Source organism: Mycteria americana, chromosome 4 (genome assembly GCF_035582795.1).
Source record: "Mycteria americana isolate JAX WOST 10 ecotype Jacksonville Zoo and Gardens chromosome 4, USCA_MyAme_1.0, whole genome shotgun sequence".
NCBI classification, from domain to species: Eukaryota; Metazoa; Chordata; class Aves; order Ciconiiformes; family Ciconiidae; genus Mycteria; species Mycteria americana.
Genome location: NC_134368.1, coordinates 15,613,786 through 15,631,600, shown reverse-complemented (window position 1 = coordinate 15,631,600; position 17,815 = coordinate 15,613,786). Strand labels below are relative to the sequence as shown.

The 17,815-nt window shown below is 36.9% G+C and overlaps 1 protein-coding gene across 4 annotated transcripts; it reads right to left on the bottom strand.

Moving 5' to 3' along the window:
- Positions 1-913: 913 nt before the first annotated feature.
- TMEM128 (transmembrane protein 128) lies at positions 914-9,192 on the bottom strand. Of its 4 annotated transcripts, XR_012775474.1 has the most exons (6): positions 9,035-9,192; positions 7,619-7,760; positions 5,519-5,680; positions 4,211-4,319; positions 3,015-3,193; positions 914-2,621 (listed from the first exon to the last, which is right to left on the bottom strand). XR_012775474.1 is itself a non-coding variant. In XM_075499756.1 (5 exons), the coding sequence occupies exons 1-4, from the start codon at positions 9,153-9,155 to the stop codon at positions 4,220-4,222; spliced, it is 525 nt and encodes a 174-aa protein (XP_075355871.1). In that variant the 5' UTR covers positions 9,156-9,192; the 3' UTR covers positions 914-2,621; positions 4,211-4,219. The 4 variants fall into 4 exon arrangements, 3 of the variants coding, with proteins under 3 accessions (XP_075355871.1, XP_075355872.1, XP_075355873.1); XM_075499756.1 differs by lacking the exon at positions 3,015-3,193; XM_075499757.1 differs by lacking the exons at positions 914-2,621; positions 3,015-3,193 and adding an exon at positions 3,201-3,782.
- Positions 9,193-17,815: the final 8,623 nt, after the last annotated feature.

Genomic DNA, 17,815 nt, shown 5'->3' with positions numbered 1-17,815 from the left:
TAAGGCTTCAACCACCTCTAGCTCAGAGCTACATCCATCACTATCCGAACCTTATGGAAATGCCAAGTCCTACTTTTATCTTATGTAACGTAACCTTTAAAGATCAACCAAGGAAGATGCTTCCATTTCACAGAGCTGCTACAGGTAACTGATAAATAATCTTCACTGTCTAGACTATTTTATTTCTATGTTATTTTAAGATGATTCTAGAGCATCCCTTGTCACCTGTGAAGAAAAGCTCTTTGGTGCTGGTACACATTCTCATCCTCAAACATCCTCAATGTAAATGGATACAGAAAATATCTATGGTGATCTGTAGCCAGCTAATATATTCAAGTTTTGGTAGAGGTAGGGATTTTGAGCGCCTAATAATTGTTTTCAGGAAACTATTGAGACACCTCTTTCTAATCTCTTGCCTTAAATTCTTTATTTGGTGGTGAGCAAATAAGCAAAGCAAGGAGTTCACAGAACTGGGAAGTGGCAGCAACATTTTGTCGCATTGCTAATTACAGCAAACATTGTTTTAAATTCTTTCCAGATTCGGCACTACTTCCTTTTGAGCAAGTAAATGACTAAGTATTGCATTGGATACTCATAACTGGTATTGAAAGACTTGGCAGGACTTTTGTACAATGAGCATATCTACCTGGGATTTTAGCTCTCCAAAGGTCTACAGAATGGTATTACACCTTCAATAAACCCAGCTGAGAGGTCATGAAAGATAAAGATACTCCACGTCAAGTACAGTATTCAAAATCTACATGAACATCTATTTTACAGGCAAAATGATGGGCTGACAGTCTCCAAGAACAGTGGAATTGGATGGTTAAACAATTAAGTACTGAACAATAATCGATCACTTTTGTACAAAGTTTATTAAGATGTCCAGAAGAATAAATCTGAAAAAGACATGTAGCAAATAGTAATTTTAATTCAAGAGTACAAGGCAACTTAAAACACCTAAAGCATTTATATAGTTGACAAATGAAAATACAGTCATAATTACCATCCCTGAGCAACAGTGCATTTAAGTACCATAATAAACAAAGTTACTCAAATGTACCTGTGTATGCAGATGTAAAATTGTTAAAATTTGTTAAAAGATGAAGACCTGAAGATAAGCAACTTGCCCCTTTAAAGATGTGAAGTACAACTGGTTTTGGAAAACTTAAATATTACATTTAAACAAATCGAGCTGTTAACTTACTCTACAAGCTACTTAACAGTAGTGCTAAATGTATTTTATTTTGGTTTGACTGATCCTTTGTATTGCATACCAACAGCAACTTTTTTCTTTAATGAAACTGTAGTAGCTTAAGACAATGTCTATCTTTTTCATTACTAAACATTTCATATATTGTATATTCAGCAATGGTGTGAATTTGAAAGTCAGAATGAAGAACACAGTCTCCTCTAACAGTCCAGACTTCAAGCAACAGTCACAAGGAGTAAATTTTAACAAGTTTCAATACCCAGCTTCTACATTCTCCTCTTTTCCAAAAGGTCTGGGTGTGAAAGTATTTAACACAAGGATCTATATAAAATTGTCTAGCAACTAAATGGTGCACAGGTTTCCAGATGCTTAGGTATCACAGACAAAGTTATTTTATTTTCCCAACTGTGTGTGACTGATGGCATTTAAGTTAATACCAGCCTCTATTGCTGAGGAAGAAAAATGGCAACTTCATCAACAGTCACTGCTGAGAATGGAAAGTTAATTTACAGAAGAATAACATCCCGAATACTGAAAAATAGTGCATACATCAAAAGAATTTACATTGTGCTCTTAATTTATTGTGTAGTGTTAATATCGTTCATATTATTGTTATTCAATAATATTGTTCATACTATTGTTATTCACAGCTTGATCATCTGTCTTTGGCTGTAGACAAACTATATCAGCACAAGTAGAATCTATTTATTTCACTGATGGCACTGTCAAATTAACAATGATGTAAACATCAACCAGCTTTCTAGGCCCTTACCCCAATCCATATCTTTTTTCCAACACTAGCAGATCTGAAGTTAAGAGATTAGGTAATAAAATATTTCCTACATGATAACACGCATAACATTAGAAAATTAACAGATCAAGAAATGTCTCCTGTGTCATCTATGAGTAAGTTTACAAGTACAGACACAGATTCCAGATAACAATATTTTAGCTGTCAACGCAAATGGAAAGAATATAGTATTAAAAACCCACACCACTTTTATTAAGTATCAATTACTTTAAAACCAACCAACCTTCTTTGAGCAGAAAGTTGGACTAGGTGACCTCTGGAGTCCCCAAATAGGATTTAGGACTACATAACTGACTTATTACCCATCTGCTTGATACTGAAATATAAATAAAAGCTTTACAAAGCAGTGATGAAATGCTTTATGTTACTAAGAGAGGTAAAACCTATCTCTCTTTCAATTATTCACTAATCGGTTGCTTTTTCCCAGCCACTGGCTGACCTATGGTTATGTCCATTTGATTTATAAATCAGGTAGTCTGAGAATTACGGTATCAGTTAGAGCAAAGAAGCAGTATTAGAAATAATAAAAGTACTGGAATGTAACAAAAGTGACATCCACTTTGCAGGATAACAGTCACTTGAGTCCTTCACGTGAAGCTGAAAGAAAAGAAAAAACAAATCCAACTTTAACAAAAATGCTGTGAGGTTGTATATACTGCACAAGCTGTATCTTGTACTAATTCAATATTGATTAGTTGATGATTTTGCATCACCAAGGAATAATTTGGCCTCAATTATTAGGCCAATAATTATTTGGCCTAATACAGAATTAATAAATTCTGTATAACAGAACTTACTTTGCTATTCATATAGAAAACCAGAATGTTTTCATAAGGTTCAGCTGTTCAGGATATCTGTAATTCACTTGTACTTCTTACTTTCTAAGTAAAAATCAATGCAGAATGGTTATTTTAGTCTGTTAATACTATCAGCTTTAACACACTGAAACACGTTCTTTCCCCACATCCTTCCAGTGCTGACAGAACATACCTAATGACAGAACGAACAAACATGATTTGAAGAAGTTTGCATTAACCAGTGTGACTGAAGCTCCCATAATACAGTAAAGAGGTTCAGAAGTAAGTATTGTATTTTTCAGAAGTATATAGGTGTTGTCAGAGTATGACCTAAGTTAATTACCTCCTTAAAAAAATCAGGTTTCCTGATGTCTAGAAGATAGGGGAAAAAATGCAACACAAGTTTCAGTTTGTTTATGCAAACAAAAGCTGTGTTTCACTGTCCCAGCCATTAAGTATTTTTTGCCTACAACTCTGGCACTACAAGAGGCTACGCTCAAAATCCAGCACTGTCTCATTCTTCTTGCTGCACTCATAAAAATGCTGGGGGACTTCCTCACTGGAAAGGATTTGTGATGGCAAGCAAAACCAAACAGGCTTCCCCACATTCCCCTGAGAAGTACAGCGAACAAGACCTGCTGAAGGAGTAATTTCACTGGATGATGTAGATGCCTGTGATACAAGGGACGTCCCTTACCCTATTTACTGAGCAGTCTTTGATGTCTTCCTTAAGCTTTTTCAATTTCACAGGAGTCATTTGAACAGTATATCCTAACAAAAGATGCGAGAGCCCCTTTTCAACATGGCAGTTATTGAGAATGAATCTTTCAAGTCAACAAAATATCTGGGTTTGCCTTTGAAAGGCTGTTTTTTAGGAAGAACAAAGAACTTCTGATATCTGGCAATTTTCCAGATAGCAGGTTGATCTGGACTGTTCATCACAGAAAATGAAAACAGCATACTTGAAGACAAAGATAAGACAAAGAATTTGAATTTAAAAAAATAAAAATAGATAAGAGAGTTGCATATGGATGTTAACAGCTTCTCCCCTTTACTATCAGCTCAAGCAACTTCACTAAGAAGTTTTCCCAGTCTGGGTAAAAGCTGCAGGTATTTGGCCTGTACTCCCCCAAACCATCCATTCTCACCAATCACTTCTTTTCACTGTCTAGAACGGAATCTTGGAGAAGAGAAAAAGGATATTCTTCCCCTTAGGATACTCGCATGTTCTCCGGTTACTCTATATGCCACAAAATGTCAATATTCTAAAAGTGTACACAAAACATAGAGAAGGAATCCTTAAATGGTCTTACAATCCTTAAATGTCTAACAAAACAGTTCATGCAACAAGATAAATATCTTTATGTGCTTAGACAATTCATTATTTACCTGAAGGACTTATCCCAGGAGTGACACAAGCATCACAACACCCATAAACTGAATGAAGAGCAACAAAGGTGTCATAAACGACCAGACAGGCCACAAGGCAATGTTGAAACTGGGAATAAAAGCAGGAAGTTTTTGGTAAGTTCAATTGTCATATTATGGAAATACCAGCCACACAAAGAAAATATGGCTCAAGAGGAAATGACATTTCAATTACTCAACCTAGAAAAATACTTGTTTCTTTACGACTTGAAAGAAAACAAAAAGACCCCAGCACCTACTTATTAAATTGGTAGTTTAGTTTACTGTTTATTTACTGACAACTCATCCTAGAACTTCAGTAGCTGCTGCAGATTTTACTCGGAGCAAGTCCACTCAGTCCCATCAAGGGTAGATACCTTTTACTTTCAGAATCTCTGTACATGAAGCACCTGAAAATTAACTACTCTCTATTTTTTCATGGGCATACATGGCAACTGAGAAAAGCCTTAATTTGTACTTCCAGCCAAGCAGACTGGAGTTAACTGAAGAGAAAGGGGGAAAACCAACTTATTTTACAACTGAATTACAAGCATTGTAGATTTGACTAATTCTAAACGATATGGAACCTTTATCTTCTTCAGTCTTCCTTTTTTTCCCAGCATTGCAACAAATACTGGCTGATGTTATTCAGATACAACATCTAAACTTAAAGAGAGAACCAGCTTTCATGCAGAGAGCAAATAAATATACTGGCACACAGGTACATAATTTTTTCCATTCACATGCACATTTGCTCAATTCTGACTCCTATAATCTCATAAATAAAGTAGCTCTTACTAAAAGTACCATTCTCTGACAAGCTATAAACCCTTAAAGCTCATATAACAATAGTTAGAAGCATAAATTTCAGTTTATGTTTGCTATTTATAGATTGTTTGATAATGAAGAACTCTGTATTAGAAACTGATCAGTCATAAATTTTTTCTCAGCTAGAGAATACACCTTTGGCTTAATTTGTAAATCTCACAAATAGTTGTCAGAGGTGAGCAATTTACACGAACAAAGCTAAGGACTTCAGTTTCCCCATAAATTTTCAAGACAGAAAAGATCTGGTACATCTACAAGTACACTTAATATGCAGTTTCGACAGTTGCAACTCTTGCTTTGTGGATGAATGTTGAAAGTGGAAGAAATTATGCTACGTTGAACTGGTATTGTCACCAATACACCTGGTAGAATTCGAGAAATTATACTTTTTATAAAATGAGCCCATTAATACAGTTAGACTTGCACAGGTTTAGCAGAAGTTTGTACAGTGTTTGAACTTACCAAATTGCTGCTGCAATAAAGGTAGCTGTTGTGATAGGTATCAGTGCTGGATACTGTGCGTCGTAGTCCTCAATTCCACAATACCACTCAAGATATAGTATGCAGTAAAAGGCAACAGATAAACATGCAGCCAATAAACAACTGCCAGAGGCAAACCACCAGCTGTCGGGGGGGAAAGCATGTTAAACCATGTTAAGCACGGTCACACTGCAGTTTGCACATTAATCTTCATTCTAGTCTAGAAACAGACAGACAATACCTGTTAATTACATGGATTGGCGTAGAGTTCCTGTAGGGTTTTTTTTTTCTTAAATTACTTTTACAAAACACTTTTTGCCCTTCTAAAGTTGTCTACATAACTAATTGAGTCTAATTTTGCAATGCAACATTGTTGTCATTTATTTTTCCCTTAAATATTTTGGAAATGCAATGCAACAGACCTTGTCAGTGATCTACTATACAACCACACCAAAAATACTTTGTCAGTAATGAATTAAATAGGCTCCACTGCAACTGTGCTTCTCACTATAAATTAGACGACTGACTTTTGTGCAACAGAAACGTTGCAGAAAGCTTTAATAAGTTTTCAAGTTTATGAACTCTCAAATTTAACAGACAAGAAGCATGAAGATTTTTCTTTGTAGCAGCTGAATAAAACCATAGAGGAATCCAGGATTTCAAAATCAGAATCAAGAAAACACAGGGTATGTGATTATTTAGGAAGACGCACTTTTGAGCCTCTTCGAGGACATACTTCAAGAATAAGATGGGAAAGACAACTTGGGAGGAAGGTGCACTTTATCTTGTACTTATCTGAATGGGTATTTATCAAATAAAAATTTTTAAAAGTGAATTCTTATGACCATAGTTTAATTACTAGATTACAAAGGGTAATCAAGGTTCTTTCTACTCAGGTAACGTTTGCTCTGGTATGGTACAGCAAATATCGTATGCTGTTTTGGTACCTCAATACTACCAATTAAGAAATCTGCATTAAGAGAGCAGTTGCCATAGTCTACCTAAATAAGCAATGCAGGAAGACAGCGTACTGCAGGGAGCAGATGGGGCCACCCAAAACCTTGATCACATCCTGGAGTCACTAGTTTGTATCCACAGCCAACTGGATGTAGGGTGTACCTAGACCAGCCTGGAAGAGCAGCTCCAGAGAACCTCACAGGACAGAACGAGGCCCTGTTCAGCTTCCACATACTGATACAATGACAATGACAATGAGACAATGAGAGAGTTTTAAAAGTACTTCCAGGTGAAGCCATCTAAAAATATTTAACACCCATCAATCCCGTAGAAAATAATTAGAATAGAAATAGAAATTACTTCATAGAAATTATTTCACTAATCTTTCGCTGATCTACTCAAAGAAGTCTAAGGAAGTTAACTTCATTTTGACATTTAATTTCAGGGGTTTTTTATTAAAATAAAACCAAAACCCCAACGCTTTCAACAAAACAGGCAGCGATTTCTTGTACTTAAGTGTAAACTTGAAGGTACAGTATTAAAACATTCTGCTATTAGAACAAATTTTGCATATACACAGATGGCTCAGTAGAGCCTAAAGAAAAAAATAATTATAGCAAAACTTAAAGCATTTTATTTACTTAAAAATTAGTTTAATAATAATTACTTAGGTGGTCATCTGGTCCAACCTGCCTACTCAAGCAGGGTCACCTAGAGCTGGTTGCCCAGAACTGTGTCCAGATGGCTTTTGAGTATCTCCAAGGATGGAGACTCCATTACCTCCCTGGGCAACCTGTGCCAGTGCTCAGTCACTCTCACAGCGAAAAAGTGTTTCCTGATGTTCAGAGGGAACCTCCTGTGTTTCAGCTTGTGTCCACTGCCTCTGGTCCTGTCACTGGGCACCAATGAAAAGAGCCTGGCTCTGTCTTCTTTGCACCCTCCCTTCAGGTATTTATATGCATTGACAAGATGCCCCTGAGCCTACTCTTCTACAGTCTGAACAGTCCCAGCTCTCTCTATTCCTATTGTAGATCTTGTTTATCCAAGATTTAAAACACAGTGTAACAAACTGAGCATGATCCTAAGATGAAAACACAACTTTCTTTGTAAGAGAAGGTACCTTACCTATCTGCTTGAATAGTTTCTTTAACAGTTTTAAAAAAATCAAAGTAGTATGTCACAGCAATCGATGCCAAAATCCAGAATGCAGAATGAATATTCAGTCTGGTAAGAGGCTTCCTCTTCTTCTCTACAGCTGTAGACTCTTCTGTAAATAAGAACATAATTATAGCACTAAAGCCAGTCATTAAATGGAGTATGATTATAGTTATGTAAAACATGATGCTTTATCCTTTTAATTAATTTCTCTTTGGAGATTATTATACTTAGTATAATACACTTTGTATTACAGAGGAAGTATTCTAAAAAGCTCTGCACATTTCCTGAAATAAAACATACTAAGCAAGGTGCCCTTTGGTAAAACAATACAGCAGTAACAATCAGCAAATACTGTGTCTGTGTACCCTCTTATGAAATTAACAGCTGACTAGATTTTGTAAGGGTTATTTAACTAATTAAAAACCTCCTGGTGTTATTAAAGCATTTTTATTAATCTAGCATATAGAAAGTCAGGTTGGTATTTCCAGTTACTGATTTATTTGTATCCTTTTTTGTTAATTTTAGTATTTGCAAACCGATTTCAAGCATAAATAATTTTCTTGTACTCAACTGCAGTTACTTCACAAGAGATTTTCAACTTCAGTGTCAGGAGCTAGGTTGATTCATGCTGCGTACCTTCAGCAGGTAAACAAAAACTATCATTACGCAGAAAAGTATCTTTTTTTTCCCCTCGTCACCATATATTGTTTTAGAGAAAGCAAGACAACAGAGGGAGCAGATTAGAAAGCGTATTTTTGTGCATGACAGTAACCCACTAACACACTCCATACTTATACACACTGACCAAAAAAGGTGTCAAAGTTGCCTTTGATGTTTCATACTTTGGATCAGAAGTTATTGGTGGCCTGTGTGCCTCCAGCAGTGCAATGTATGCTGGCTCCTCCACATGCATTACCACCAGCTGAATGTACTAACAGGTCTGCTGGAGTTTACAGGCATTTTTATTTTTTATTTCCTAGATTCTTCCTCATCTAGTAGAGCTTGGGTCTGGAGCATTTAAGCACCTCATCCTCATCAAGAAATCCGCAGTTGCAGGTCTCTTACACAACTCACGTCTCCCTTTTCACATCCAACTCGCTGTTAGGGCCAGACACCTGAGGGGAGGCGAGCTGGCTACAAGCAAGCAGTATCCCACCAGCAGGGCAGGGCGCCCGTTTACCCGAGGAGCCCCCTCACTCCTGCCGGAGCACGGTCCGTCCCCTTCCTCCGCTCCCGCCGCGGCGGCAGCGCTGCGGCAGGCGCTGTTTGTCACCGCTCCCCGCCCGGGCATTTCTGTCACACCGCCCGCCTAGCAGAGATTGGCTCCCGTCCCCTCCCGGCGGGGTCTCCCCGTCCTCGGCCCGCGTCCCCAGCACCACCCACCGGCCGTCCCGCCGCCCCCGACAGGCGGCTGCGGCAGCAACGGGTCGCGGGGCTCTGGCCCTCGCCGCAAAGGGCGCCTGAGCCGCGGGAGCGGATCCCCGCCGCTGTCGCCGGCCTCCATCTTGGGCCGCTCCGGCAGTGACGCCGGCAGGGGCGGGAAGCGCGGCGGCCGTTACGGCCGTTGGCGTGAGGAGCGGCGGCCCCGTGTGTAGTGCAGAGGGAGTCAGGAGGTGGGCGGGCCGCCGAAGCGGCCTTTCCCGGAGGTCAGGACCTCGCCAAGCCCGTGGCCGGCGGAAAGCAAGCCTGACCGGCCGGTGCCCGCGGCGGTGCCCGGGTGCCGGGGCGGGAGCGGGGCGCAGGGCGCCGGGTGCCTCCGTAGTACCGCTATAGCAAATGATGACCCTGTTAATGGCCCCTAATATATTATAAATCAACGGTGTCATGAATCGCAGTAATCCCCATTGAAAATAGTAAACAGTGTGATGTAAATCCAAGTGCTGGAGTGAGGAATGTTTTGTCAAAATGATTAAGAAAAACGGGGGGAAACTGGGTGCGTATAAATATTCTGCTTACCACATTTTGCAAACCAGGTGCTTTCAAGGACATATGTTAGGAAAATTTCAATTTTCGTGAGACAGAGCAGTGGTTTAGATAGAGCAGAAGTCAAATACAAAGCTCTGAGTGGTTTCAAGAACCGTAGGAATACTGTAACACTGTGAGAGCAACCCACTATTGAAAATAATAACCATATTTACAAGACAAACTAGATAAAAGTTAATAAGATGGTAACATAGACTGCCTTTCTTTCAGCTCTAGCTGAATCTTCTGCATAACTAGTTAGGAAGTCACACTAGCATGTTTCTGCAAACAAAACCTTGAAATTTAGGAGATTAGTGTTGCTTTATTGTTTATTCACATGGACAAACTCAAAACTAATAAATTATATTGACAGATCAGAACAGGTCTGGTCTAATTTTTCCTGTTTTATAAGAATGCTGTGAATATGTGTATTGTTATCTTCTGGCATATGTTCACTGAACAAATAACATGGCTTTTTAAATTGAAATTTGTTTCTTACAGTAATGTAATAGTAAATTCCTAATAGTAAAAGGCTAATTAGATTATATATGTAGTACATAAAAATCCTGTGCTTTCTTAGACAAAATCCTGTGTGGTATAAAGTTCCTCCTAAGGCAGAAGTCCCACTGACTACAGAATGGAAGCACCTCTCTGATACGGCACCTGTTATGGGTAGCTTTTCTTTACAGTGTGATTAAATGTAGAAATATTCAGTAAAAGCTCAGATTATTATAAGGTAGATTGAAGAAAAAAAAAATAATTTCAGTATGTGTGTTTTATTTACCAGAATAAAATGTATAGTCCTTCTAGCTGTGTGTAGATTAAAGTTCAAAACCCAAATGTTTAATTACCGGATTATACTTTTCCTTTTAGAAGGCAAACTGAGTATTTGCCTTCATAAGTGAAATATGTCAAATTTTCACTTAACATGCATTCTTTGCATATTGTGTGGCAGTTATCAAAATAAAAGGTTTGCAGATACTTCCTCTGTAGTTTCATGTTGAGAAAACAAGAAAAGCAAAAAGAATGGAATGTAGGCTGTGGATAAATAATTACCTATTTTATCAGTAAACCTTTAAAAATGTCAGGCCATCCTAAGGGTAGAAACTAACTGGTAGAAACTAATTAGGGTACAAGCTAGACTTGCTCTGACCTGCACTGTTTTTAAGCAGTTCTGTACCTGTTGGGTAACTAATGACTTTATCAAATGCCCTTTGAAATGGGTGGAAAAAACCTGGAATAAGTATTAATAAAATAATAGATCTTCTGCATATATAACCTAATTCATACAGTGTTACAGCAGGTTTAACTCAGTAGACTTACATCAGTTTAACTAGTGTAATGATGAACCCTAAAAGTACATAAGACTAAGTTTTTTCAACATATTTAATTATCAGAACTTTTTCTTACATTTGGTTTGAATTTTAGGTGATGAAATAATGGAGAATTTGACTTAATCTGTACATTCTGCAGTTAGAAGAAAAATAGCACTGACTCTTCATTTGTCGTATAAACTGATATGTAGATACACTGTGTTGTATAATCTACCTAGAGATGTTATCTTTTCAGCAAAGGGGCTGCTAACAGTAATTTATCAGGAAAAAATGACTACATTTTCCTAAATAGCGTGTCATCTGTTTTATAGATGAGTGAGGTTCTAGGGACAAGGGCAGCAAGGGTTCTGGTTATTCTTTATTACTTTGCATAGAGTTTTGAGTAAATTCAGCCTAAAAGATACAAGAATGGAACTTTTTTTTTTTCCTGCAGAAAGCCAGGCCTTCATTTACATCTGAATTGTGAGTAGAAATTGTTTTTCCCAGCCTTAGAACATGTCTCACATAAGGGCCAACCACATCATAGTCCTCAGTGAGTACAGTGATTATTTTTTATTTAGCTCAGTTGAACATTCTGAAGTTAACAGCTCGTGGGAGCCTCTGAGCTCTGCTTTCTTAGCAATGAAAGAGGTTTCTTTGTTTTATTTCCTTTGAGTGAAATGATTACCTCAGTCTTCACTTTCATGCTAGTGATTCAAATAAGAAACAAAGGAAATCTTCATGTACTTTCTTTGCAAAAGCTATTCATAGGAAATATCTTTGATTTAAACGTAGCAATTAAATAAATATGTATGCTTGAAAAGGTTAAGATCTGTTAGCGTTGTTAAACTGAAGACTCCTGTTTACCTACAGAGTAGGTATTGTGCAAAGAGCTGAAATAAGAGCTTCCCTTCCCTGACTCACTATTGACCTTAACCTAGACCGCTCATGTTCAGTGTTTGTAGAGCTGAGATGTTTTCTGTGATCTTTTCACAGAGCTTCTCTGATTCAGAAATTATTAATCTGTTAAAGAGTAGATAGCAATCAGGAGCTGAACTGAGGCTGTTACAAAATGAACAACATAATTAGTAAAGCATCTAAACAACAGGCCTGTTATGGATAATTAATTCTTGCAAGTAAAAGTTTAAGAATCCCTGCAGAAATGTTAGAAAGTATTTTAAAATGTGGTGCTCGATCTGATAAATTTACTTAACAGTCTGTGAAAGGCATTGGTGAATTTGAAGATTCTGTGAAGGAAATGTACAACGGGTAGAGTTTGCAGCAATTTTTTCGTTAAATGTATTCCTGGTCTCTCGCATAACGTGAATTCTTCCCATATTTTCAGAAACTGACTTCAACGCCTTTGTGTTCTTTTAAATAGAAAAGAATGCTTTGTAAGTTATTCGAATGTTTTTAAATATTCAGGTTTTGCAGTTACAAACGAAAGCTGAATTTTACCATCTAATTGGATATTTTAAAATTCATTTTCTTGTTGCTCACTCAGTATTTGTCATCTACTGATGAGTTGTTTTTATGTTGATTTTCAGGTAACTCTTAACAACATACACAAGAGGTAGCTTTTTATGTTCCTTGACTGGGAATTAGGCTTCTCAGTTAAATTCTCGCTTCTAGAAACTCAAATTAGTTTTCTAGTATTCTAGCAAATATTCATAACTTTTTCCCCATTACAGAAGTCAATAGCTAAATTAGCCCAAATGTTACCTGTTCACAAGAGACCTGACTGGAATTTTCTTCATTCCTTATCTAAGTAGGGCTGGCTCCTCTCTCCCTATGTTCATTTTCAGCTGAAGGAGGTTGGCTACAGCGTATGCATATTCTTCATTTTGAGGAATGATTGTACAATATACTCCGGGCTTTCTGTTCATGAATTAAGAAATGAAGTGAGTAGTAATCTGCTGCTTATCTTCCACCATCAGGAGTAAAAGGATCAGATGGGTAGAGATTCTCAATCCTTTCTAAATGTTGTTCTTGGAGTAAAGCATTGCATGTCCTCTCTTACACCAAATGAAAAAGTAAATGCATTGTCTCAGTCATCCAGGTAAGAAAAAAAGCCTTCAAGTAGTACTACAGTTCTCTTGCTTTCATCTAGCATTCCTTTAGTTATTTTAAATTCAGTACAATGGAAAAAATCACCGAAGGACTTGAAAGCACTTGGTATGAATAACTTCATGCAGATCTGAAAAACAACTGAAGGTTAAAACTCAATTGAATCTGAACGTTGTACATATACAAACTGTTGAACTCGAGTTGAATTCTCATGCGAGTATTAAATTACAGTGCAGCCCTGAATTGACGCTTTAGGAAGGAAACAATACATATAATAGTGTGTTTGATACCAAGAATGCACTATATATAAGCATGCAAGCATTTTAACTTCATGAAGGAAAAGAAAGCAGAAAAGATAAAGGCGGTTAAAAAGGTGAAGAAGGCATCTAAGAGAACAGGAAAAGAACGCACCATATAATGTCATCTGATTTATCTAGGTATGTTATTCTTCACCTTGAAAGTTGTCTGCAAATTACAAAAAAGTAGCTGGTCCAGAACATTACTTTAATCTGAAGTATCTATTTGATGGAAGATCATTTCAACACCCTCAGTTTTCCAGATTAAAAATGTTAGGTAGCTTCAATGTTTGACTCTTGCCTTTTTCTATAATCAGCATTAAGAATATAAAATGAGAAGACTGTTCATTCCACCGTGGATCTTCAAATGTGTAAACAAAACCAATGAAATAAATCTGGATAAACCATTCTCTTAGAAGTTGCTAAGTAAATCTTCCTACTCTCCCTCCTAAAACATTTCTTGAGTTTAGTTTCACTTAACTATGCATACTTTCTTAGGGAGTACAATGGCTCTCAAAATGTTTTCCTAAGACTACAGTTTAATGATACAAAGCACTTGGCAGCAATACTCCAGCTATAATTGTTCTTGACTACTCAATCCCTAGTAGTGGTATATAATACCTCTCAGTTTGAGGATTTGATCTGGTTTTAAAAGCCTGCAAAAATGCAGGGGGTGGCGGAGAGGCAAAAACAAATGGCCAGATGTGGGAGGGTGGGAAAGGGAACACTTGGGAATTACTGAAACTGATTTCCTCACTGATGAAAAAGTCTGTGCAACCATGCATCTGTAACAATATGAGAATTTCATACTTAGGGCATTTAGGAACATCCTAAAGGTTGTTTGGGTTTTTTTTGAATAATGAAGATCACAGATCTAATTCACATAGGAGAGACTGTGTATCAATTGTGGGAATGGGCATTCAAGTTTATTATTCATTGAATATTTGCTCTACAGGAGTATTGCTCTCTTTAGGCATGACACCTTATTTCTGTATTGATAGAGGTTAGCATTGTTTTAGGCTGTGGTAGCATATTAACTGTTGTTTTGGAGATGGTCTAGTGTCCCCACTGCCTGTGATTTGGCTTTTGTAATGAAGCAGGGACAAAGATCCTTGGGCACATGGACCTCACTGTTACAAGACTGGGAAGTACAGATAATTTTCATGATGTGTTCAGCATAGGAACATCTCACTGATGTATATAGTGTGGAATTCAGCTTGTGCTGTTTGCCTGGTTAATTTTTCTGTGGAGTCCTGAAAAAAATAAACATGAAACAAAGCTCTTACACATTTCATTCAGGTTTATAAGCAGGTTTTCTTTACCATTGTCCTTCACAGTCCATTACCACTTATGTATCCTGTAGGGTCAATTTTTCATATATTTTGATCTGGGATTGTAATTGGACAACAGAGTTAGAGGGAACACTGACAGAGTGCTATACCGTCAGAGAGAGAAAGGAAGAGAGAAAGATGTTTTGCTGGTATGAAAACTAAATTCAGCAATACCTCAATTTGAAATTTTAGCTGGAGGATTGTTGTAAAATTCCTGTTACTGTTTTGGCTAATCTGCTTGACATGAACAGGTCTTTAAGAACATAGACTGAGTTCATATTTTTTCTTCTCATAGAAAACTTATGCAGTGCTAACCTTTGAAACCACTTAAGTTCTGAAAGTTCACCAAAAAGGCTGAACTTTCAAAGGTAGGTGAGACAGAATTGTAGCAGCAAGAAGGGAAGAGGAAACATATTTCATGGTGTAAGACAAGGAAATTGTAAGAACAAACAGTCCATGAAATGTCTTATAGTAAATGGTAGAATGGATAGATGAAAAGAAAAATCAATAAAGCACTCTAAGCATAAGAGATGTCTGTACAATTCAGTAAAAGCTTTTATACTGGCAATTGATTTAGAAATGCAAGGCAGAAATGCAGGCACAAAGTACTCACTTCAGTAAGTGAAACACTTACTTTAATGGTAAGAAAGAAAAGTCTAGGAGAAAATTCTGGTCCTGTATCACCCACGAAAAACATTAGCTTTTGTCATGCATGGATACTATACAGTGTCAATAGCTCTGTATTCCTCCTTGAATTCCTTCTCATCATCAAGAATCAAAGGCCATCAGAAGGACAAAAAATCAAATGTATAAAAGTGTACTTCATGCTTTGTATTTATACAGTAATGGCTGGATCATGGGAGTTCATTACATGGCTGCTGCAAAGAACAAAATGAAGGAGTAAAAATCACATGTTTTGAGCCAGCTGCAATGCAGGTGGAATTCGGGTTTTATTTTTCATTGTTTGTCACTTAAATGAGACATAGTGACCTGAATACTTTCAGATGGATTTCATGCTGCGTGAGTGGAAGATCTCAGTATGTTTAAAAGCACCTTTTTTCTAATAAAACGAATATATGTGAGAGTTGAGCTTGAATTTGTAATCAGGCCTCGATTAGGATTTTGATACTAATTTAGTTGTAATGCATTCCACCTAAAAGTTTGAGAATAGTAGTTTAATGGGTAGGCATACAGAGACATAATTTCTGTTTTTCTGTTACTTTCAGGTCATTTCAGGAACTACAAAACTACTTCTGTAGGAATCAGTTATTTTACTTCTGCTGTAACTCAGATACACAGTTGAGTAGCAAGGGCAGTTTCTGTACAAAAGATCTGAATAAACACAGAGTCTCTGTTTGAAGACTGCACAATTCTAAGTCTTCTAGGGTAAATTTAAAGAGGAAGGATAAATAAAAAATAAGATGAAGATATGTTTGAGAAAGGACTAAGCTCTGTGATCTGCAGTTTACAGAAAAAAAGTCCAATCTAAGCAAAAAGCTTGAAGGTTTTTCAGCCCTTACCCTGTGAGAGCATAAAAGCATAAGGATACAGGTGCAAAAGGAATTATATCTCAACAAGTGCAAAGAAAAGCAGTAGGTTACAGGTGCGAAAGGAATTGTATCTTAACAAGTGCAAAGAAAAGTTACTACTAAAACTTCCTCTAGTCCAAGTGAAATTTAGAATTCAATATAAAATAACATTTCCTGTAAAAGTACTAATGGGAAACATGATATGCTGCTTTTCTTGGCTGACAGAGCAGAAAAGAAACTTAGAGGACTTATTCTTGTTTTTTCTTAAAAGCTAAATTCGGAGAAGAAAGGGATAAATGTTGAATATATTGACTGAGATATCTTGTAACCTGTGAATACAGCTCAATGTATAGAACAATATGCCTTTTTTTGCTTATCTCGCACAAAAAGTTTAATATTTGCTCTCTTATTTCCTTAACAGGGGTGAGTGTTACAGCTTTAAAAGTTTCCGAATGAAGTCATGTATTGGGTCTCTGTGCTGTGGTCATCAGCTATAAGCCACTACTCATGTCGGGGTCTGACTACATTGTACTGATGCAATCGGATTATAGCACCAGGTGGGAGGATCGGTTTTCCCTGGGAGAAAGAAGAATGAACTACTCTAATGCACCAGTACAGTGGAGTGCTGAGCACAACAAATAAGTAGCTGTCCTTTGAAGCTTTCTTCTTTCAGTGGTTAAACTCCCTGCTTAAATACTTATGCTATACTTATCAAGAAAGCAACTAGCTTTAAACATTTTTCTAATTTAAATTACTTCTTCCTTCCCCCCTGCCACCAAGACACTCAATTTCCAAGACACTATTTTAGAAAGGAAAATTTTAGCAATAAGGTGTATTTTATTATGGAGATATGTTATGCCGTTTAGAAAATCAACAGAACAAACATATTCTGGAACATTTTGTAATGCTATGTTACTATTATCTGATGGTTTCTCATAAATTTATTGTGATTGTTGACATTAACAATGACTGCTAAACATATAATTTGTGGAAAGTAAAAAAATAAATTCTGCATGATTTTGTCAATTTGTATTAAATGCTAAGTGAAGCTTTAAACAAGCATTCTCTTGCACTCATTTTTCAGTACCCTGACCCATGTTACTACAAAGAAATTTCCGTGGTTACAGTACTGAGTCAATACGGGAAAACTGTAAAATGTTAACATTAATTTTACCTGTTTTCACATCTCAATTTGAAACAGAACAAGTGTAAAATATGTAGTTACAAAGTAAATATTTAATATTAGACTTTTTTTCATACTGTAACATTTAAATACCCAGCTCTTGCTAGGAAAATCAGAACTCTTTACATTCTCATTTATTGAGATCTATCTGTACAAACTATATTAAAATACTAGCTTTAATGGTATAAATTAATGTAACTAACTAGGAAATGCACAAAAATAGAATTGACACTTATGCTACTTTATCTCCTTTTTTTAAGTTATGGGATTTTACAGTAGCTTTTCTGCCTCTCCAAAGTTTGGAAGGGCTCCCTCTCCTTTCCTTGGAATCTAGAATGGCAGCTGCAAGATAGGAAAGTCCCTTTCTGAATATTACTGTTGGTTGATTGCTGTGCTGGCTTTGGCTGGGATAGAGTTAATTTTCTTTATAGTAGCTAGTATGGGGCTATGAGACAAACACAACAAAAGGTACGTGTCCATCAG